Source organism: Eumetopias jubatus, unplaced genomic scaffold, assembly GCF_037043125.1.
Source record: "Eumetopias jubatus isolate StellerSeaLion01/CBP00866 unplaced genomic scaffold, mEumJub1_p1.0 scaffold_3, whole genome shotgun sequence".
NCBI classification, from domain to species: domain Eukaryota; kingdom Metazoa; phylum Chordata; class Mammalia; order Carnivora; family Otariidae; genus Eumetopias; species Eumetopias jubatus.
The window spans coordinates 113124858-113149043 of record NW_028274809.1 but is presented as its reverse complement, the minus strand read 5'-3'; the positions used below and the strand labels follow the sequence as shown (position 1 = coordinate 113149043).

Genomic DNA, 24186 nt, shown 5'->3' with positions numbered 1-24186 from the left:
AGCAGTTTTCTGAAGGTAGCTGCAAAGCTTTGTGGGCAGTAGATCTGAAAGGCATGCAGGCTGACAGCCACTTGCTTTTATACCCACTGTATCCCTCCCTCACAGACTGCGAACTGTGGGGGAGTGAATTCAGGTGCTCCCTATTAAGCAAGTCCTTATGGAGAGTCAAAGAAACCCCAAACTCTCTCCTCTAATCTTTCCTTGGCCAAACTGACAGGATGGACTGGCAAGTTTGCTCACCACCAAGGAGAGGAAGAGCTGCTGGAACAGGCTAAGCTGTGAACTGGGTGCCTGTGAGGATACAGAGAGGGAGAGTCCAGGGAAGTTCACAGGTGGTGCTCTTGGGCATCACCTTCTTTTGGTCCACTCTTGTAGGTCTCTAAACTTGCCCCGAAGGCAACATGTTTAAAACCTTAGAGTCTTGTTTCTGTCTCTCAAACCAGTTCTTAGCACAGGCCCCTTCCTTGCCTTCACTCAGTTTCTACTTCCTTACCTTTTCCCACTTCTGGGTCAGTATTTACTGCTTCCTCATTGTTGATGACTTCTCTCTCTTTATTCAGTTGCTGGTTCCTAGCGTTTCTGCCTTTGAAAGGCCCTATAACTTCACCTCTCTTTTTTGTGACTTATGACTACAGCTTCCATCTGGATCTTATCTTCACATACTCAACCCACTTTAGTTGCCTTTTGTGAATCTTCTCTGCTCAAAACTTCTCTCCTAATTTATTCTGTCCTCCACTCAGATATCAGATAAATGGTCTTAGACCACCAACTTTATTATGCCGCTGTTTCTACCCACCCACTCACTCAGAAGACTTTTATAGCTCTTCATTGACCTCAGAGGAAGGCCACACTCCCCAGTTATGCAAAAATGGTCAAGATAACACTCTTACTGTCTTCCCCCTCCCACACCCAGGACAGACATCAGTAATCAATCCCAACACCCTTTCCCATTGGACTCAGACTGGGCATCTATATGGGTGGCACTGTGGATGGCACTCCAGGCATCAACACCTCTCAGGATGTGCACAGAAAGTGATTCCTGCCTGCTCTCCAGCCCATCATGTGCTGTGTCTATCTAACCTGCCTGGTCCTGGCCTAATGCCTGACTCCTCACTTTTGCCTTCTACCATGATGCTGTCTCTCTTCTCGGTGCTCAAACCCAGCATGCACCATTAGATGCTTTGTTGTGCCTTGCCCTGATGGCCTCTGTGTAGACTGAGTCTTGCCTGCTCAGACAGACGCAATAGCCCTGGAGAGCAGTGTATGTGTCTTCCCTTCCAACTGATGAGCACCTGCGTCCATCCCAAAAGGCAAGCTTGGGTTTCCCTTTGAGCTTTGTCTCTTAGATGAAGGCAGGAACTTATTTATTGAATCCTCTGCTCCACCACTCAGAAAGGCTGTGATACTTACCCTGTAAGGATGTGGTGCTATTTGTAGAGTGCCTGGGCCTGGAAATGGGAATCTGACTTGGCCAGATAAACTCTGGAGGATGCTGGGTAGAGTTGAGAGATCACAGACACAAAAGCACCAGACTCCAGTCTGCTCTCAATTTGGCTCTTACTCTGTGACTTTAAGCATGTGACTTAACTTCTCTAATATCAGTTTTCTGTGAAGCAGTGGGTAGCTCTGGAGCAGTGAGCATGGGTGAGGCCATTCTCATCTCCCTCTCCCTGCCTCTGCGGAGGATCCAGGTTTAGATATCAGAGCTCAGCTCCAAAGCCACTGTGTAAGCAGAGGTCTTCTAGAGCCATAGGCGTACACCTTGGATACTAAGTGCCTCCTGCTTTCCTTCACAGCAGCCTGGGGCCCTGGCAGCATGGAGCTGAAGAGAGGAAAGACCTTCATCAAATCCAGCCTGCAGATTTCCCATGAGAAAGCCCCAGATCCAGCAGCCACCACTCTGGCCAGGGAGGATGCAAGTCCCTGGTCAGTCTCACCAGGAGGGCAACAGAAGCCCCAGAGTGAAAGAGCCCCACAGGTTAGTGCCAGCACCCAAGGATATGACAGATGCTCCAACAAGGAGGCAGAGCCAGAACCCGAGGTGGGGGCTGCAGCCTTCTGTGGGGCCACCTTCAAACTGGTACGAAAGAGCAAGACTCATGACAGTGTGCCTGGGGCTGGCAGGGCAAGCACAGCCACAGGGCAGCTGGTGGGCAGCGCAAGCTTCCCAGGGCCCCCCAGCAGCCAGCGCATGATTGATTACCGCCACTTTGTGCCCCAGATGCCCTTTGTGCCCGCTGTGGCCAAGAGCATCCCAAGGAAGAGGATCTCCCTGAAACGACCTAAGAAGTGCTTTCGGAACCTATTCCACATTCGCAGAAACAAGACTGAGAACTTGGCCTCACTGGTGCCCAAGGGGGAGAGCCTGTCTTCCCCTGGGGGCCCATCAGAGGCTGGCGGGCAGACAGGCAAAACCTTCTTCCCCTTAGGTGAGGGACTGGGACCAGACAGCCTGTTCCAGGACCTATCTGACAGTGAGCTCCTGCCTGACTCTTCTGTTGACCTCTGTAGGGCCCTGTGTGAGGATGTGGCCTCACTCAAGAGTTTTGACTCTCTCACGGGCTGTGGGGAGATCTTTGCAGATGAAAGTTCAGTGCCATCCTTGGAACTGAACGAGGGCCCAGAGAGCCCAACCCAGGGATCACAGGCCCTTGAAAGCAAGGTTCTTAGGGGCCCCTTCCAGGGCAGTGTGGAACAGCCGGCATCACCTGCCCAAAACGAGTTGTCTGACTTTGCCAAGTTCTGGGACAGTGTGAATCACTCTGTGAGGCAGCAGCACCGTGCCCTACTGGGGCCATGGCTGGGGTGTCCCCAGGGCACAGACACAGACCGGCCCAGGCTGGATGCAGCTGGGCTTTCTGAGCTACCCCTGTGTCCCTGTAGGGACCCCCACAGTGGCTCCAAAGCCAGCTCCATAGACACAGGTACCCCTAAGAGTGAGCAGCCAGAATCTGTGTCCACGAGTGATGAGGGCTACTATGACTCCTTCTCACCTGGCCTTGAGGAGGACAAGAAGGAGGCTTCAAGTCCAGGCACACCTGCAACAGCCTTCCCCCGGGACAGCTACAGTGGAGATGCCCTCTACGAGCTCTTCTATGACCCCAGCGAGGGTCCTGTTGGCCCAAGCCTGGATGATGACCTATGTGTGTCTGAGAGTCTGTCAGGGCCAGCCCTAGGAGCACCACTGTCCATGTGCAGCTTCCATGTGGGGGCAGAGGAGAACTTGGCCCCAGCACCAGGCCCAGACCTGCTCAGCCAGGGCTTTTTGCAAAGCTCCTGGAAGGGCAAGGAGTGCCTGCTAAAGCTCTGTGACACTGAGCTTGCCATCACCATGGGCATTATCAACTGGCTTCGCCGTGGCCCTGAACTCCGCACCCCACCTGCCTCAGCCCCTGGAGAAACTGCAACCTCACCCAGGGGACAGGCAGAGAAGGTGGGTGCTGGCTCCGAGAAAAAGGGCCCAGATCCAGTGAAGCTGGAGGGCAGGGGGGCTAGGGCTTCAGATGCAGGTAGGACCACTGTGGACTCAGCACCAGGCAGGCAGGAGCTGTGGGCACATTTGGGTCCCAAGGACCTGCTTGCTGGAGAGAGCAAGGTCCTAGGAGGGCCCAAGCAGGGAACCAGCACTCTGTCCAGGGACCCATCTCTGGAGTGTGTGCAGGTCTCTGGGGAAGGAAGGATGCAAGGCTGCCATGAAGGCTTGTTCTCTTCTGTGGAATCTGCAGCCTCTGCAACAAAAGACACCTCTAGCAAAAATAAGGTCCCAAACCCTTGGCCTGGCTTCCAGGAGCCCAGGCCTCCTGGGAATCTGGAGTGTTTCCAAGGTCCCTGGAGGCCAGGTCCCGGCAGAAGCACCCTCAATGTAGAGCCCACCCTGACAGGCTGTGTGGCCCAGGTTGCAGCCCTGCACATCCACCCAGACTGCCAGCCCCCTACTACACAGTCCCCAAGGCAGGACACAAGCAGTGAGTTCTGTAGGCACCCTCAGGCCAGGGGCCCTGATATTCTCCAGCAGAAACAGACTAACAGCTTCCCTAGCATGCCGATTGTGTGTGGCCTGCCCTCCCTGGCTAGTCCACTCCACAGCCCACAGGACCAGAGGTGCCTGGGCCACGTCCTGGACCTTAGCCAGCTCAGGGTGGAGCCCACCAGGATGGATGCCCAGGCTCATCATGCCTCTATGGATGACCAGCCCCTGCAGCTCAGTTCAAGGGCTGCGGAGCAGGCGGTACATAGGGGCCAGCTGGATTTGTAACCCCTCTTGGCCCTACTATCCAGCTGAGCCCCTTGGGCCAACTGCCAGGAATCCTAGACCTCACTTCCAACAGCCAGTACAAGTGAGCCCCCTCTGCAAGTGCCCCAGAAAGTTGCTACAGTTTCCTGGCCCACGAAGGCTTCCTCTGCAACTAACCGGAAATAGGAGCCCCCAGACCAGCATGGCTGAGCCTCACCTATAGCATGGGGCCTCACTCACCAGAAACTGTGTCTTTGTGGCCACATTTAAGAGAACCTAACACCCAAATCTCCATCCTTTGTCCCTGATGTAAGGATTGTTGGGGGGTGGGGGTAGCAGGACACAGGCAAGTGGAGCAAAGCATTTTAATGTGGAGCATCCATGCCTGAACCAGCTCAGCCAGACCAAGTACTGGGCAGCCCAAGGCCAAGGACAGCTGCACAGCTGCTATTGCTCTCAAAGTGTGCCTCACTGATTTCCCCACAAAGAAATGAAGACTTGAATCCCAGTTGGCTGTGAAGTGGCCACACGTAGCTTCTCATACAGCATATTAGAGAGAGGAGCTCAGGCTTGAAACTGATGGGAAGATAACAGTACATCTTATAAATGGGAAGTAGAGGGAGCCAGGAAGTCTGCATAGGGCTTGAGAAAAATAAATGTGTGGTCTAAGGCTTAGGGGCGGGAGGCAGAGTGGGAGACAGGCAGGATGGGGCACTGTGGATGAGCTCAGGAATGTCCACTGGCCCCATACTAGCCTGCTCTCTACCCCCAAGACAAGTAGCCACAATGTACTGGGGCCCTGAAGGACTTCTCATGGGAATGAGAAGCAGGACCAGCCTCATCTCATTAAGGCCTTTAATCAGCAGACAACAACCCTGCCAGGGCTAGACCCTGCAGACCCTAGTCAATGGGTGTTGGTGAATTCTCTATTACAAATCAGAACAATAATTTTCCCCAACTCCTCTAAATGAAGCCAAGGTTGTTCTCAGGGCAGAAGCTGATTGTCCACAACTCTGCCATTCTTGCCCCTCCACACGGTCAGCATCTTTGCCTCCCCTTCAGGAAAACTTACCTTGGAATGGAGCTATAACTCTCATCTTCCTGAAAGCCACAACAACACACACAGTACCAAATATTCAGAATTGTGGAGGGGAAAGGTGGCCCGCAGCCTCAGGAAGGGCAAGAATCAGGACATCAGGTACGGTGACAGACCATGCCTCGAGTTTCTCTATGATTAGATCCTACCTCACCCAACATGCTGCAGTGAGATGCAAAGGATGGGATGCCACAGACATGAAACTGTTTCTAGAGGAAAGGTCATCATAGAAAGGGGTAGGTCAGGTGGTGGGGGAGAAATTCCAGCCAGAGGGATGCTGTCTGACAGCTGACCACAGGCTGGTGCCTCTCCTGATTGAGGCTTCATTTCAGACTAGAAAATGCTTTGTAGCCCTTGGTAACAACTGCTTACTTGGGCCTACTGTGTGCTCCTATAGGCTCCTGACCAGGCCCATCCCTGGAACACTGAGGGAAGGTCAGGGCCAGTGTTCCTGGAAAACCACATGTGATTCCCCCTCCCAGGACTTCCACAAATGATTAGCATTATTGAGCTGTGCCAGGAGCAGGTTACACATGGAATAGTTTACCTCATCCCTGCATCAACCTGAATGCAGTTGTCTTCATTTTTCAGATACGGAGACCAAGGCACAAAGTGCTGATATGACTTGCCCATGAACACACGCAGCTAGTGAACTCTTCCAAAACTTTCACTACTCCCTTCTTCTAGGGCACCCTCTGGGTACCAGCTGCCTGTCTCCCTGTAAGCAACCTGAGTGCCTAGGGGCAGGGGGCATCCCTCATTTAATCATGTCTTTATCACTTTGTACGGCACTCTAGCAGAGCAAGGCCTCAGTACATATTTACTTGTTGAAAGAATGAAATATCAAAAGGTTGCTCATGGTTTTCTGATTTCTTATTGAATGTGAGCCTGTGTCTGAAGAGTGGCAGAGTTGTTTTTACCTTGCAGGAGTGTTTGTGAGGGAGTGAGGGAGTGTTTCCTTGATGTGACATGGTGACTGGTGGGGAGAATCCAACCAGTCCCAAGAGTGCTGGTAAAGGCAGAAACCAAGGAGGTCCAGGACCCAGAGGTTATGGTGAAGGTAGTCTGCAGTGATCCAGCAACAGAGCAGCAGAGAAAAGGAACTGAGGTCATGCCTGCCTGAGAGGAACCACCAGCCCAGTGGCTCTCACTATGGGAAGCATCTTAAGCAATCTTGACAACCTAGAAATTTTCATTCTCTGCAATGTGGTGGGAGATTACAGCAGTGGCCTACCAGGCACCTTGCTGAGAGAACAGAGGAGGGCCTTCCCTTTCTCTTGTGTCCAGTGTGTCTGAGGAAACCTCAGACCATCTCTTTCTACATCCCACCTCTTGGGCTGCCCTCCCCTGCAAGAGGGGTACAGGCAGTGCCAGTCTGATGGGGCATGTTCTTCAGGTGACCCACTGAGAGGAAAGAATGGAACTGCTGGGCCAGCTCCTGGGATAAGTGCCTAGCCCAGTGCTGGGAGTAGCAGAGGCCTGTGGGGTGTTTTCAGAATTCTGGGCATTTCTAACCCTCTCATTTATACATGGCTATAGAAATTATAGGAGGTTGTTTCTCCCATATAATGTAAAACTCCAGCTCATAGATGTCTCACAGAGTCTAAGTGACTCCCCAGGGTCACACAGTAACAAGCAGAGGACTGGGGTACACCCTGAGGCCTGTGCACTGTGCCTTTCAACCTTCCAGCCTTCCAAAGTTGCACTGGATACTGAGAGGTGCTGGGAGGGGGCCAGGCAGCCTCCCAGCCTGCCCTAGTGGTGGGGGTGGCCTGGGTCTATAGCAGGGTGGCCTGGGGTGCACCAGGAAGGCTGGACAGAGATCAGGAGGGAGGTGCTGAAAAGGGGTAAAGGCCAGCACATGCTGAGGAAGACCCAGTGAACTACATCGGGGGGTACATCTTACCTTTCTTGGTTTCTTATTTTATTTTATTTTACTTTTTATGGAATGGGGATAAATACAGGATACAAAACTCAAAAGACAGAGAAAACAATAAAAAGTGAGTCTCCTTTCTTTTATCCTTCTGTTGTTTTGATTACAAAACTAACTCCCATTTACTACAACCAATCCAAACTATGTGAAGTGCTGAGCCTCCACATCCCTGACCTTCTCAAACACTAGATGTGTCCTCAGACCCTTTTTGCGTCCATGACATAAGCACACATGAACTTTAATCCTTCTTACTGCACAGCGCATCACAGACATCTTTTTTATTTAAAATCAATTAACATATAGTGTATCATTAGTTTCAGAGATAGAGTTTAGTGATTCTTAAGTTGCATATAACACCCACTACTCATTACATCACATGCCCTCCTAATGCTTATCACCCAGTTACCCCATCCTCCCACCCACCTCCCCTCTGCAACTCTGTTTGTTCTCTATATTTAATTGTCTTGTGGTTTGCCTCCCTCCCTTTTTTACCTTATTTTATTTTTCTTTCCCTTCTCCTATGTTCACATGTTTTGTTTCTTGAATTCCACATATGAGTGAAATCATATGGTATTTGTCTTTCTCTGACTGACTTATTTCCCTTAAGCATCTACCTTCAGCTCAGGTCATGATCCCGGGGTCCTGGGATGGAGCTGGCATCTGGCTCACTGCTCATTGGGGAGTCTGGCTTCTCCCTCTCCCTCTGGCCCTCCCCACTCTGCTCCTGCCTGCTGTCATTCTCTCTTTCTCTCTCTCAGACATCTTAGCAGGTACGAGCAGCAAGCAGTTTCTCCATTCTCTTGAACACCTCCACAACAGTCTCCTGTAGGTAACAATTAATTTAAACATTCTCCTGTGGATATGCAAGTTATTTTGATTTTTGCTGTTACAAACAATGCTGTGCTCACTTCTTTATTCCCTAAATCCTCTTTATTAAAGTCCTCTTAAAAACTGTAAAAATGAAACAATAATGAGAAGATGCATTTTAAAAATGAACAACACATCCTGTTTCCTGTACCCACCCAAGGCCCAGCTGTCCTGAGGCCCTGATGTTAATGCCCTAGGCTTCATGGTGATAGGGACATATCACCCACACCCATATTTGGGAGGGGAAAGGTGGTTTTGTTGTTGTTGTTATATGTAAGACCTTGAAAATTGTCATTCCTATCCTCACAACAAGAAAAACCTGGACAAACAAAATGAATGACTTTTCTTGATCCATCATAAAACAAGGCAAATAACTTCCTTGAAACATGGAGAAACAGGTGCATTCAGAGAAATACAACAACCAAGACCTGAAGCAGAAGCTGCAAAATGACAAAAACTGGTGGGAAGAGTTAAAAAGTAATTTTGACAAGTTCTTGCAGAGTGAGTAAGAAGCTGGGGGCTTGGACAGTAAAGGGGGGGCATATGCTTTCATAGCCCTTTCCTCTAGGAACCACATCAAGTTTTCAGGGTGAAGATAGAGAAAGATTCCCTTATGGGCATGGCAGAGGGGATGGAAAAGTAGCTACTGTAAAACTCTCCAGACCCTTCTCCTAGCAGGTCTACCTCACAGGGGAGGGACTTCTCCAGAGGGCTATTCTGAAACTTTTCCAAGCTGAAGGAAAAGAGTTCCACAAACTCCAGTCCTCTCCAACCTTCCTGTTTCATGTAAGAGTAAGTGAGTAAGTAAATAAGTAAATAAATACATAAAGTAAGATATAGTCATTTGGGAGGGGGCTGCAAGAAAATAGATTGGAAAGAGTAAGAGAGAAAGTCTTCTGAAGGTTTAACCCCACCCCTGAGGCACAAGCCCAAAAATGACTGAGACTTATTTCGAAGCTTAGGAGATAAGGGAACATCCCTTTCTTTCCCACCCTACCCACTCATCCTACCACAACACTAATAGCATCCAGTAATAATAACAGTGGGTTACAACTAAAAGAGCTACAAGACAAAGATTCCATCTAAGGACCAGAACAAAGGGAAGCCAGAAGAAGAAGGAAAAAGAGGAAGAGGAAAAGAAGGGGAAGAAGGAAGAGGAGGAGGAGGAGAAGACTGTGACAATGGAGAAGAAGGAAAAGGAGGAGGGTGGAGGAGAAGGAGGGATGTATAGCTATTCCTCCTCTACATATACTAGAGTAATATGAAGCATCTGGTGCCTTTAGCCATGACAAATATTAAAACAGACTAACTCTTAGCCAGATTAGTTTAATTCCTTACACTAAAAGTCTATTTGCCTCAGTACCTATTACCCTATACAACATGTCCAGCTTTCAACAAAAATTTATAAAGCTGGCTAAAGTCAAGAAGAAACAAAGTCAGAAGGACAAAGCTATCATCAGAACCAGACTCAAAGATGTTGGAATTATCAAATAAGTATTATAAGTATTATTACTATGTTAAGAGCTCTAATGAGAAAAAGTAGACAAGATGTAATAACCCATGGTAATATAAACTTAAAGAATTGTAAGAAAGAAATCAAAAGAAAGTGCTAGAAATAAAAAATACTGTAACAGAAATGAAGAATTCCTTGGACGGGCTCATTGGCAGATTCAACATGGCTGAATGAAGAGTCAGGAAGCTTTATTAGAAAATATCTTGAGACAAGTAAAAATGGAACTCCACATATCCAAACATGGGATGCAGAGAAAGCAGTATAAGAGAGAAATTTATATATCTGTAATCCATAAATTAAAAAGGAAGAAAGATCTCAAATCAATAACCTGATTTTACACCTTAAGAAATTAGAAAAAGAAGAGAAAACTAACTCAAAGTCAGCAGAAGGAAGGAAATAATAAAGCTTAAAATAGATATAAATAAAATGGAGAATAGATAAATAATAGAAAAAGTCAACAAAATGAAAATTTGGTTCTTTGAAAAGATTAACCAAACTGACAAATCTCTAGCTAGGTTGAAAACAAAAAGAATACTTAAAGTACTAAAATCAGAAATGAAACTGGGATAAAAGGAACATAGCTCAACATCATAAAGTCCATATATGAAAGACTCACAGCTAGTATAATCCTCAATGGACAAAAACTGAGCGTATTTCCCCTGATGTCAGGAACATGACAGGGATGTCCACACTGTTGTTCAACATAGTTCTGGAAGTCCTAGCCTCAGCAATCAGACAACAAAAAGAAATAAAAGGCATCCAAGTTGGCAAAGAAGAAGTCAAACTTTCCTTTTTCATAGATGATATGATACTCTATGTAGAACACCTGAAAGACTCCACCAAAAAATTGCTAGAACTGATACAGGAATTCGGCAAAGTGGTAAGATATAAAATCGACATGCAGAAATCTGTTGCATTTCTATGCACCAGTAGTGCAGCAACAGAAAGAGAAAGGAATCTATCCCATTTACAATTGTACCAAAAATCATAAGATACTTAGGAATAAACCTAACCAAAGCAGTAAAGGATCTGTACTCTGAAAACTATAGAACACTTAGGAAAGAAGCTGAGGAAGACACACAAAAAAATGGAAAAACATTCCATGCTCATAAATCGAAAGAACAAATGTTAAAATGCCTATGCTACCCAAAGCAATCTACACATTCAAAGCAATCCCTATCAAAATACCATTGGCATTTTTCACAGAGCTGGAACAAACAATTCTAAAATTTGTATGGAACCAGAAAAGACCCTGAATCACTAAAGGAATGTTGAAAAAGAAAACCAAAACTGGAGGCATCACAATTCCAGACCTCAAGCTGTATTACCAAACTATAATCAATAGGACAGTATGGTCCTGGCACAAAAACAGACACATAGACCAATGGAACAGAATAGAGAACCCAAAAATGGATCCACAACTTTATGGCCAACTAATCTTCAGCAAAGCAGGAAAGAATATCCAATGGAAAAAAGACAGTTCCTTCAACAAATGGTGCTGGGAAAACTGGACAGTGACATGCAGAAGAATGAGACTGGACCAAGCAGGCAGCAACCTCTTTGATCTCAACACAGCAACTTCTTACTAGACATGTCATCAGAGGCAAGGGACACAGAAGTAAAAATGAACTATTGAGATTTCTTCGGGATAAAAAAGCTTCTACACAGAGAAGGAAACAATCAACAAAACTAAAAGGCAGCCTACAGAATGGGAGAAGATATTTGCAAATGACATATCAGACAAAGTACTACTATCCAAAATCTATAAAGAACTTATCAAACTTAACACCCCAAAAAACCAATAATCTAGTTAAGAATTGGTCAGAAGACATGAATAGACACTTTTCCAAAGAAGACATCCAGATGACTAACAGACACATGAAAAGATGCTCAACATCACTTGACATCAGGGAAATAAAACTCAAAACCACAAAGAGAAACCACCTCACACCTGTCAGAATGGCTAAAATGATCAACTCAGGAAACAGCAGATGTTGGCAAGCATGTGGAGAAAGGGGAACACTCTTACACTGTTGGTGGGAGTGCAAACTGGTGCAGCCTCTCTGGAAAACAGTATGGAGGTTCCTCAAAAAGTTAAAAATGAAGCTACCCTATGACCCAGCAATTGTGCTACCAGGTATTTATCTAAAGGATACAAACATAGTGATTCAAAGGGGCACATGTACCCCAATATTTACAGCAGCAATGTCCACAATAGCCAAAACATGGAAAGATCCCTGATGTCCAATCGACCGATGAATGGATAAAGAAGATGTGGCACATATATATAATGGAATATTACTCGGTGATCAAAAAGCATGAAATCTTGACATTTGCAATGAGGTGGTTGGAAGTAGAGGATATTAGGCTAAGCGAAATAAGTCAGTTAGAGAAAGACAAATACCATATGATTTCACTCATATGTGGAATTTAAGAAACAAAACACATGAGCATAGGGCAAAGAAAGGAAAAATAAAATAAGATAAAAACAGAGAGGGAGGCAAACCATAAGAGACTTAAATATAGAGAACAAACAGGGTTGCTGGAAGAGGGTCGCTGGGGGATGGGCTAAATCGGTGATGGTCATAAGGAGGGCACTTGTTGGGATAAGTACTGGGTGTTATGTGTAAGTGATGAATCAATAAATTAACTCCTGAAATCAATACTATAATATATGTTAACTAACTTGAATTTTAATTTTAAAAAAAGAGAGAGAAAGAAAATTCTCCCTGACTAAAAAAAGAGAGAGAGAAATGAAAGTAGGGATATTACTGCCATTTTACAAAAATAAAAAAGTTTATAAAAGAATGCTATGAACATTTATATGTCAACAAACTGGACAACCTAAATAAAATGGACAAATTCCTAGAAACATACATCTACCAAAACCAGGTTATAAAGAGACTCAAAAAACAAAACAATAGAACAGATCAATGAAACAAGCAGTTAGTTTGTTGAAAACATCAACAAAAAATGATAAAGCTTGGAAAGACTCATCAAAAAAAAGTGAAGATTCAATAAATACAATCAGAAATAAAGGAGAAATAACTGACACTATAGAAATACAAAGGATTATAAGAGAATAGTATGAAAAATTATATGCCAAAAAATTGGACAACCTAGAAGAAATGGATAAATTCCTAGAAACTTATAACTTTCCAAAACTGAGTCAGGAAGAAATAGAAAATTTGAACAGGCCAATTACTAGCAATGAAATTGAATCAGTAATAAAAAACAAAACCCAAGAAGACAAAACAAAACCCCCTGAAATAATAAAAATCCAGGACCAGATAGCTTCACAAATGGATTCTACCAAACATTTAAAGGAGAATTAATACCTATTCTTCTCAAACTATTCCAAAAAATGGAAAAGGAAGGAAAACCTCCAAATTTATTCTATGAGGCCAACATTACCTTGATACTGAAACCAGATAAAAACACTACAAAAAAGAATACTATAGGTCAATGTCTCTGATAAAAATAAATGCAAAAATCCTCAAGAAAATATTAGCAAACCAAATCCAACAATACATTTAAAAAATCATTCACCATGATCAAGTGGGATTTATTCTAGGGATGCAAAGGGGTTCAATATTCACAAATCAATTAGTCACAAATCATCACATCAACAAGAGAAAGGGGGGCGCCTGGGTGGCTCAGTCGGTTAAGCAGCTGCCTTCGGCTCAGGTCATGATCCCAGGGTCCTGGGATCAAGCCCCATGTCCGGCTCCCTGCCCAGCAGAGAGCCTGCTTCTCCCTCTCCCTCTGCCTGCCACTCTGCCTACTTGTGCTCTCTATCTCTCTGTCAAATAAATAAATAAAATCTTAAAAAAAAAAAACAAGAGAAAGGATCATATCAATAGATGCAGAAAAATCATTTGACAAAATACAACATTCAGTCATGATAAAAGCTCTCATAAAGCAGGTTTAGAGGGCACATACCTCAATATAATAAAGGCCACATATGAAAAACCCAGAAATAACATCATACTCAATGGTGAAAAACTGAGAGCTTTTCCTCTAAGATGAGGAATAAGACAGGGATGTCCACTATCACAACTTTTTTTTAAAGATTTTATTTATTTTAGGGAGAGAGAGGCGAGCAGGGGGAGTAGCAGAGGGAGAGGGACAAGCTGACTCTGCACTGAGCACAGAGCCTGACACAGGGCTCAAACCCATGATGCTGAGACCCTGACCTGAGCTGAAACCAAGAGACAGATGCTCAACCGACCAAGCCATGCAGGCACCCCTCTCACAATTTTTATTCAACATATTAATTCAACAAGTCCTAGCCACAACAATCAGACAAGAAAAAGAAATAAAAGGCATCCAATTGGTAAGGAAAAAGTAAAATGGTCGCTGTCTGTGGATGACATGATACTACATAGAGAAAACCCTAAGATTCCACCAAAACTACTAGAACTCATAAATAAGCTCAGTAAAGTTTTAGGATAGAAGATCAATGTACAGAAAACAGTTGCATTTCTATACACTAATAATGAAGTAGCAGGAAGAGAAATTAAGAAAACTATCCTATTCACAATTGCACCAAAAATATTAAAATATGTATGAGTAACCTTAACTAAGGAGGTGACAGAACTGCATCCAAAAACTATAAAACCTTGATGAAAGAAAGTAAAGATAACACAAACAAATAGAGAGATATTCCATGCTCATGGATTGGAAAAACCAATATTGTTTAAATGTACATACCGTCCAAATCAATCTACAGATTTAATGTAATCCCAATCAAACACCAGCAGCATTTTTTCACAGAACTAGAACAAATAATCCTAAAATTTGTATGGAACCATGAAAGACCCCAAGTAGCTAAAGCAATCTTGAAAAAGAAGAACAAAGCTGGAGATATCACAATCCCAGATTTCAAGGTATAATAAGCTGTAGTAATCAAAACAGTATGGGTCCAGCACAAAAGTAGACACATGTATCAATAGAACAGAATATAGAGTCCAGAAATAAACCTATGCTTTTATGGTCAATTAATCTACAACAAAGGAAGCAAGAAAAAGCAAGAAAAAGACTGTCCTTTCAACAAATGGTGTTGGGAAAACTGGGCAGCTATGTGCAAAAGAATGAAACCAGACCACTTTCTTATACCATACACAAAAATAAGCTCAAAAAATATTAAAGATCTAAATGTGAGACCTGAAACCATAAAATTCTTAGGAGAAAACATAGGCATCTTTGACATCAGCCATAGAAATCTTTTTCTAATAAAAGTTGTTTTTTTTCCATGGACACTGAAGTACACATTTCAAAGAACAAACAGGGTGGGGTTGGGGGGAGGGCTGTCAGGCTCATCACAGTAGTATCATACCCCAGGATACAGATCTTTATTCCCAGAGGCACTAGGTTCCGGGGGCGGCGGGGGGTGGGGGAGGGAAGGGGTAGGAGAAACATTCACAGCAACATTGGCCCTCTGACAGCACAGGAAACAGAAGCAAAGAACTGCTGTCCGTTCAGTTCCCAAAACTTAATAAAAGTCTTTTTTTTTTATTGTTATGTTAATCACCATATATTACATCATTAGTTTTTGGTGCAGTGTTCCATGATTCATTGTTTGTTCATAACACCCAGTGCTCCATGCAGAACGTGCCCTCCTCAATACCCATCACCAGGCCAACCCATCCCCCTACCCCCCTCCCCTCTAGAACCCTCAGTTTGTTTTTCAGAGTCCATCATCTCTCACGGTTCGTCTCCCCCTCTGACATACTCCCCTTTTCTTCCTCTCCTGTTATCTTCTTCTTTTTCTTTTTTCTTAAAATATGTTGCATTATTTGTTTCAGAAGTACAGATCTGTGATTCAACAGTCTTGCACAATTCACAGCGCTCAAGTTTTAAAAATGAACAGCTATCGCATGGATGGAACTAGGGTGTATTATGCTAAGCAAAATAAGTCAGTCAGAGAAAGACAAATATCATATGATTTCACTCATACATGGAATTTAAGAAACAAAACAGATTAATGTAGGGGAAGGAAAGGGAAAATAAAATAAGATAAAAACAAAGAGAGGCAAACCATAAGAGATTCTTAGCTCTAGGGTTAACTGAGGATTGCTGGAGGCGGGGTGGTGGGGGATGGGGTAATTGGGTGATGGGCATTTAAGGAGGGCATTTGATGTAATGAGCACTGGATGTTATTTGCAACTGATGAATCACTAAACTCTACCCTGAACCTAATAATACACTATATATTAACTAAGTTTAATTTAAATTTTTAAAAATGTAAAAAAACTGAATAAGATCTTCTTTAATTTACATTGTTTCTTTTCTCCTTGAATTTATTTTCCACTCCATGTCCTTGATCCACTCCATGATAGAATTTTGTTCTACAGTCCTATCTTTTTCTGATATCCCTCTCATAGGCATTCTCCAGCAGATTAGTTTTACAGTAGAGGTGTGTGGAAATTAAGAATCTGGGACCAGGGGAAGAATGAAGGGGAGTAAGTTGGAGGGGGAGACGAATCATGAGAGATGATGGACTCTGAAAAACAAACAGGGTTCTAGAGGGGAGGGGGTGGGGGGATGGGTTAGTCTGGTGATGGGTATTAAAGAGGGCACGTTCTGCATGGAGCACTGGGTGTTATGTACAAACAATGAATCATGGAACACTACATCAAAAACTAATGATGTAATGTATGGTGATTAACATAACAATAAAAAATTTAAAGGAAAAAAAAGAATCTGGGACCACCAGGGTTAAGATTGGGAACCCAGGTGTGACTCACACCAATTTGAACTGGTTAGATTCCCCTATTTGGTTGCAAGTCAGGGGTAACAGGGCAGGCAGGGGCTCCCTAGATGGGAATCAATAAGGTAGGGAGGGCAGAAAAAAGGCAGATGTGGCTGATTTCAGGCAGAAATAAGCCTGGGAAAAAGTCAGAGGAGGGTAGGATGAAGGTGAAGAATTACATGGGCAGGTGTGTGGAAGCTTGGATATAGTAGGTCCAGGTCAGAGCCACAATAGGACATGTGGTGCTGGAATGGGGAGGAGACACAAGTGGTAGGAAAAGATGAGAATAATCAGGAGGCTGAGGGCTCTGAGGACCCTTCTGGAAAATGGAAGGAGGAAAGGCTCAGTTAAAGCAGCATCTGTTTGAGGCTCTCATTGTGCATTTGTGTTTCCATTAGCATGTGTGTTTCTATGCATGATGGCAAATGAGGTAGAGTGTTGCATTTTCAAAATGAATCTACTATGAATGACCATTCTTAAACTTGACAGGGGAGAAAATCCTAGAAGTAGTTTACTTAAGCAAGGGTGTACAATTTATGTTCAGAGGAAGGAAAATTATAGCAAAAATAGTGAGGTGATAGTGGGTTATTTATAACAGGGTTGGTGAGCAAATTTAATTTCCTGAAACAAATATAGTTTATAACTTGGAATGAGTTGACACAATTTTCTATAGCAAACATTCTGAGAAATGCAGTTTCCTATAATAATCATCCAGGGTCTCAAGGATACAAGTTACAGATCATGGGACCTGAATAATAGATGTAATAATCATTGTTATTACTCAGGACTCTTTTGTTCTATAGCAAATGATGTAGCTGATATATCAACTTTATCATGACAAGATGGAAAAAAACACTAAAATTGACCTTAAATAGGTCTTTCACCCTATGAATTAATATTTGTCAATTTCTTGAACCAGTGCCTGACATAGTAAGTACTGCATAAGAATTTATTAAATAAAATAATAAAATATTTAAAGGATAGGGTTTTTATCCCTTGCACCTTAATAGTAGATAATAAATATTTCCCAACCTTCTTAATTTTTTTGCAAAGGGTGGGAGTCATGGACTGAACTGTGATCCTTCTTCTCCCCACCAAATTAATATGTTGAAGCTCTAACTCCATTTATGACTGTATTTGGAGATAGAGCCTTTGAAGAGATAATTAAGATAAAATTGAGGCTGTTAGGCTGAGCTCCAATCCAATCTGGCTGGTGTCCTTATAAGAAGAGGAAGAGACACATCGAATGTGCACAGAGGGAAGACATGTGAGGACACAGGGAGAAGACAGCCATCCATGAACCAGGGAGAGAGGCCTCAGGAAAAACCAAACCCATCCACACTTGGACTTCCAGTCTCCAGAATGAGAAAATAAATTGTTTAGGCCACCCAGTCTGTGATTTATTGTTATGGCAGCCTGAACAGACTGAAACAGTGGGCACTCCCAAAAGTACACAACATATTATCTTTTTTTTCACTCTCAGGTTTTCTCTTTAAATATTACTGTGACCTTGCATTTCTATACACTAAAAATAAAGCAAAAGAAAGAGAAATCAAGGAATAGATCCCATTTACAATTGCACCAAAAATCATAAGATACCTAGGAATAAACTTAAACAAAGAGATTTATCCTAAATAAACCTAAGGATCTATACTCTGAAAACTATAGAACACGCATGAAAGAAATCGAGGAAGACACAAAGAAATGGAAAAACATTCCATGCTCATGCACTGGAAGAACAAATATTGTTAAATTGTCTATGCTTCCCAGAGCAATCTACACATTCAATGCAATCCCTATCAAAATACCATTAACAATTTTCACAGAGCTGGAACAAACAATCCTAAAATTTGTATGGAACAAGAAAAGACCTCAGATAGCCAAAGGAATGTTGAAAAAAAGAACCAAAGCTGGTGGCATCACAACTCTGGACTTCAAGCTGTATTACAAAGCTATAATCATCAAGACAGTATGGTCCTGGCACAAGAACAGACACATAGATCAATGGAACAGACTAGAGAACCCAGAAAAGGACCCTCAACTCTATGGTCAACTAATCTTCAACAAAACAGGAAAGAATGTCCAATGGGAAACAACTGTCTTTTTTTAAACTCAACACCCAGAAAACAACAAATTCCCGTCAAGAAATGGGCAAAAAACATAAACAAACATTTCTCCAAAGAAGACATACAAATGGCTAACAGACACATGAGAAAATGCTCAACATCACTCGGCATCAGGGAAATAGAAATCAAAACAGCAATGAGATACCACCTCACAGCTGTCAGAATAGCTAAAATTAACAAGTTAGGAAATGACAGATGTTGGCGGGGATGCGGAGAAAGGGGAACCCTCCTACACTGTTGGTGGGAGTGCAAACTGCTGCAGCCACCCTGGAAAACAGTATGGAGAATCCTCAAAAAAGTTAAAAATAGACCTACCCTACAATCCAGCAATTGTGCTACCAGGTATTTATCCAAAGGATACAAACATAGTGATTTGAAGGGGCACACACACCATAATGTTTATAGTAGCAATGTCCACAGTAGCCAAACTATGGAAAGAGCCCAGACGCCCATCAACAGATGAATGGATAATGATGATGGAATATTATGCAGCCTTCAAAAAAATTGAATTCTTGCTTTTGCAACGAGGTGGATGGAACTAGAGGATATTATGCTAAGTGAAATAAGTCAGTCAGAGAAAGACAAGTACCATATGATTTCACTCATATGTGGAATTTAAGAAACAAAACAGAGGAACATAGGGGAAGGGAAGGAAAAATAAAATAATGTGAAAACAGGAAGGGAGGCGTTCAAACCATAAGAGACTCTTAACTATAGGGAACAAACTGAGGGTTGCTGGAGGGGAGGTTGGTAAGGGAATGGGGTAATTTGGTGATAATCATTAAGGAGGGCACTTGATGTAATAAGCACTTGGTGTTATATGCAACTTTAACAGGGCTTCCTGCCTTTGGTTCTGCCTTCTTCAGTTCATCCTCTCTATTTCAGCTTGGGAGATTTCTCAACATTACTCCCCTGAATAGAAACTTTCAATGACTCTCTCCCAACAGCTACAGTAACTTGGAATGCTCAGGTGTGGGCTAGCTGTACTAGTATTTTGGGGAACTAATTAGGAGTCAAGATGCCTCAGCCTCACCTGGGCCTCCTGGTTAGATCTTTAGGTAGAGGAGCCAGATAGTTCTTGACTTAACAAACTACTCAGAAGAGCCTGTTTTTCAGGCCACTTTCTGTGTGGTCCACAAACTAAGAATGGCTTTTATAGTTTAATTTTTTCTTTTTTATTTGCTCCTGATAATTTTTTTCTAGTTATATAGAAAACAAATGATGTATTACATTGTGTAACTTTAAGGAGTACAATGTGTTGATTTGATACACATATATTGCCAGATAACTACTACCATAGTGGTAGCTAACACCTCTATCACATCACATAATTACCATTTATTTTCTGTGGTGAGAATATTTAATATCTAATCTCTTAGCAACTTTGAAATATATAATACAGTATTATTAACTATAGTCACCATATTGCACATTAGATTCCCAGAACTTATTTATTTTATAACTGGAAGTTTGTACCTTTTTTACAACATCTCCCTATTTCCTCTAACTGCCAGTCCCTGGTAACCACACCATTCTACTCTCTGTCTGTAGGAATTCAACTATTTTAGATTCCATATATGAGTGATATTATACAGTATTTGTCTTTCTGTGTCTTATTTCATTTGGCATAATGCCCTCAAATTTTATCTATGTTGTCACAAATGGCAGGATTTCTTTCTTTCTTGTGGCTGAAGAATATTCCATTGTGTGTGTATATATATCACAACTTTATCCATTCAACTCAGGTTGTATCTGTATCTTGACTATTGTGAGTAATACTGCAATGTACATGCAGTGCAGATATCTCTTTGAGGTTCTCTTTTCATTTCTTTGGATATGTATAAAAAAGTAGGATTGCTGGATCATATGGTAGTTCTATTTTTAATTTTTTAAGAAGGCTCCATACTATTTACCAGAATGGTTGCACCAGTTTGTATTCCCACCAACAGGGGTAAAAGTTCCCTTTTCTCCATATCTATACCAACACTTGCTAACTTTTTTTTTAAATTATAGTACAGGTACTATCTCTTTGTGGTTTTGATTTGTATTTCCTTGAAGATTAGCAATGTTGAGCATTTTTTAATGTACTGGTTGACCATTTGGATGTTTTCTTGGAAAAATGTCCATTCAAGTTTATCCATTTTTTAAATTGGATTATATGTGGGGATTTTTTTCAACTGAGTTGTATGAGTTTATATATTTTGGACATTAATCCCTTAACAGGTGCATGATTTACAAATATTTTCTCCATACAGAGAATTTTAGTTTGATGTAGTCTCACTTACTAATTTTTGCTTTTATTGCTGGTGCTTTTGGTGTCATATCCAAAAAATCATTGCCAACACCAGTATCAATAAGTTTTGTCTCTATGTTTCTTTCTAAGAGTTGTATGGCTACAGGTCTTACATTTAAGTCTTGAATTCATATCATTTTTAATTTTTGTGAGTGGTGGAAGATAGGAGTCCATTCTTCTGCATGTGGTTATCCAGCTTTCTCAAAACTGTTCATTGAAGAGATGAACATTTCCCCATTGAGTATTCTTGGCTTGTCAAATATTAGTTGACTGTATATGCAAGACTTTACATCTGGGCTTTTGGTTCTATTCTATTGGTCTATGTGTCTATTTTTATGCCAGTACCACACTGTTTTGTTTACTATAGCTTTTAGTATGGTTTGAAGTCATAAAATGTGATGTCTTCAGGTTTGTTCTTCTTTCTTAGGATTGTTTTGACTATTAGGGGTCTTTTTTCGTTCCATATAAATTTTAAGATTTTTTTGTCTATGTCTATGAGAAATGTCATTGGAATTATTTTAAAGATTTTATTTATTTATTTTGACAGAGAGAGAGACAGCGAGAGAGGGAAGACAAGCAGGTGGAGTGGGAGAGGGAGAAGCAGGCTTCCTGCCGAGTAGGGAGCTGTATGCAGGGCTCAATCCCAGGACCCTGGGATACTGATCTGAGCCAAAGGCAGATGCTTAACCAACTGAGCCACCCAGGCGCCCCATGTCATTGGAATTTTGATAGTGATTACACTGAATCTATTGATGGCTTTGAGTAATATGGACATTTCAATATTAATTCTCTGATTTGTGAACACAGGATATCTTTCCATTTGTTTTTGTCTAGTTCAATTTCTTTCTTTGGTGTCTTATAGTTTTTAGTGTACAGATCTTTTACCTCCTTGGTTAAATTTATTCCTAAATATTTTGTTGCTTTTGATGCTATTGTGAATGGAATTGTTCTCTTTCTTTTTCAGATGTTTCAATGTTATTGCATACAAATGCAACTTATTTTTGTATGTTGATTTTATATCCTGCAACTTTACTGAATTCATTGATTGTTCTAACAGTTTTTTGGTGGAGTCTTATGAATTTTTTAAATACAAAATCATTTCATCTATGAACAAAGAAGATTTTATTTCTTTCTTTCTGATTTGGATGTCTTTTATTTCTTTTTCTTTTCTGATTTCTCTACAAGACTTCTAGTACTATGTTGAAATAGAAGTGGGTGTAGGGGAAACCCTCTTACACTGTTGATGGGAATGCAAGTTGGTGCAGCCACTTTGGAAAACAGTGTGGAGGTGCCTCAAAAAATTAAAAATAGAGCTACCCTATGACCCAGCAATTGCACTACTGGTTATTTACCCCAAAGACACAGATGTAGTGAAAAGAAGGGCCATATGCATCCCAATGTTCATAGCAGCAATGTCCACAATAGCCAAACTGTGGAAAGAGCTGAGATGCCCTTCAATAGATGAATGGATAAAGAAGATGTGGTCCATATATTCCATGAATATTACTCAGCCATCAGAAAGGATGACTACCCAACTTTTACATCCACATGGATGGGACTGGAGGAGATTATGCTAAGTGAAATAAGTCAAGCAGAGAAAGTCAATCATCATTTGGTTTCACTTATTTGTGGAACATAAGGAATAGCATGGAGGACATTATGAAAAGGAAGGGAAAAATGAAGGGGGGAAAATCGGAGGGAGAGATGAACCATGAAAGACTATGAACTCTGAGAAGCAAACTAAGGGTGTTAGAGGGGAGAGGGGAGGGGAGATAGGTTAGCCTGGTGATGGGTATTAAGGAGGGCTCATACTGCATAGAGCACTGGGTGTTATATGAAAACAGTGAAGTGTGGATCACTACATCAAAAACTAATGATGTACTGTATGGTGACTAACATAACATAATAAAATAGAATTAAAAGAAAAAGAAGAAGTGGCGAGAGTGGACATCCTTGTCTTATTCCTGACCTTAGAGGAAAGGCTTTCAATTTTTCACTGTTGAATATGATGTTAGCTGTGGGTTTGTCATATGTGGATTTCATTATGTTGAGGTATGTTCTCTCTATAGTCATTTTTTAGTGTTTTTTTCATGAAAAGATGTTGAATTTTGTCAAATGGCTTTTTGCATCTATTGAGGTAATCATAATTTTTATCCTTCATCATATTAACTTGATATATTACATTTATTGATTTGAATATGTTAAAACATATTTGCATCCCAGGGATAAATCCCACTTGATCATAGTGTATCTTTTTATTTTTTTAATTTTTTTATTAACATAGAAATTATTATTTGTTTCAGGGGTACAGGTCTGTGATTCATCAATCTTATACAATTCTCAGCACTCACCATAGTGCCTACCCTCCCCAATGTCCATCACTCAGCCACCCCATTCCTCCCACCCCGCTCTCTCCAGCAACCCTCAGTTTGTTTCCTAAGATTAAGAGTCTCTTATGCTTTGTCTCCCTCTCCAGTTTTGTCTTGTTTCATTTTTCCCTCCCTTCCCCTACAATCCTCTGTCTTGTTTCTCAAATTCCTCATATCAGTGAGACGCTATAATACTTGTGTTTCTCTGATTGACTTATTTCACATCCCATAATACCCTCCAGTTCCATCCACATCGTTGCAAATGGCAAGATTTCATTTTTTTGATGGCTCCATAATATTCCATTGTATATATATACCACATCTTCTTTATCCATTCATATGTCAGTGGAAATCTGGGCTCTTTCCATAGTTTGACTATTGTGGACATTGCTGCTATAAATATTGGGGTGCACATGCCCCTTCAGATCACTACATTTGTATCTTTGGGGTAAATACAATTACTGGGTCATAGGGTAGCTCTATTTTCAACTTTTTGAGGAACATCCCTACTGTTTTCCAGAGTGGCTGCACCAGCTTGCATTCCCACCAACAGTGTAGGAGGGTTCCCCTTTCTCTGCATCCCTGCCAACATCTGTTGTTTCCTGACTTGTTCATTTTAGCCATTCTGACTGGTGTGAGGTGGTATTTCATTCAGGTTTCGATTTGGATTTCCCTGATGTCCAGCAATGTTGAGCACATTTTCATGTGTCTGTTGGCCATTTGGATGTCTTCTTTGCAGAAATGTCTGTTCATGTCTTCTGCCCATTTCTTGATTGGATTATTTGTTCTTTGGGTGTTGAGTTTGATAAATTCTTTATAGATTTTGGATACTAGCCCTTTATCTGATATGTCATTTGCAATTATCTTCTCCCATTCTGTCGGTTGTCTTTTGGTTTTATTGACTGTTTCCTTAGCTGTGCAAAAGCATTTTATCTTGATGATGTCCCAATAGTTCATTTTTGCTCTTGCTTCCCTTGCCTTTGGTGATATGTCTAGGAAGA

The 24186-nt window shown here is 42.0% G+C and overlaps 1 protein-coding gene across 1 annotated transcript; it reads left to right on the top strand.

Annotated features, from left to right (window-relative positions):
- Nucleotides 1–1816: 1816 nt before the first annotated feature.
- On the top strand, nt 1817–4255 carry AMER3 (APC membrane recruitment protein 3). The gene has a single exon (XM_028093645.2). The coding sequence runs from the start codon at nt 1817–1819 to the stop codon at nt 4253–4255; it is 2439 nt and encodes an 812-aa protein (XP_027949446.2).
- Nucleotides 4256–24186: the final 19931 nt, after the last annotated feature.

What these genes read in the sequence shown, in the direction of transcription:
- AMER3 (XM_028093645.2), top strand. Translation starts at nt 1,817, where the DNA reads ATGGAGCTGAAGAGAGGAAAGACCTTCATCAAATCCAGCCTGCAGATT.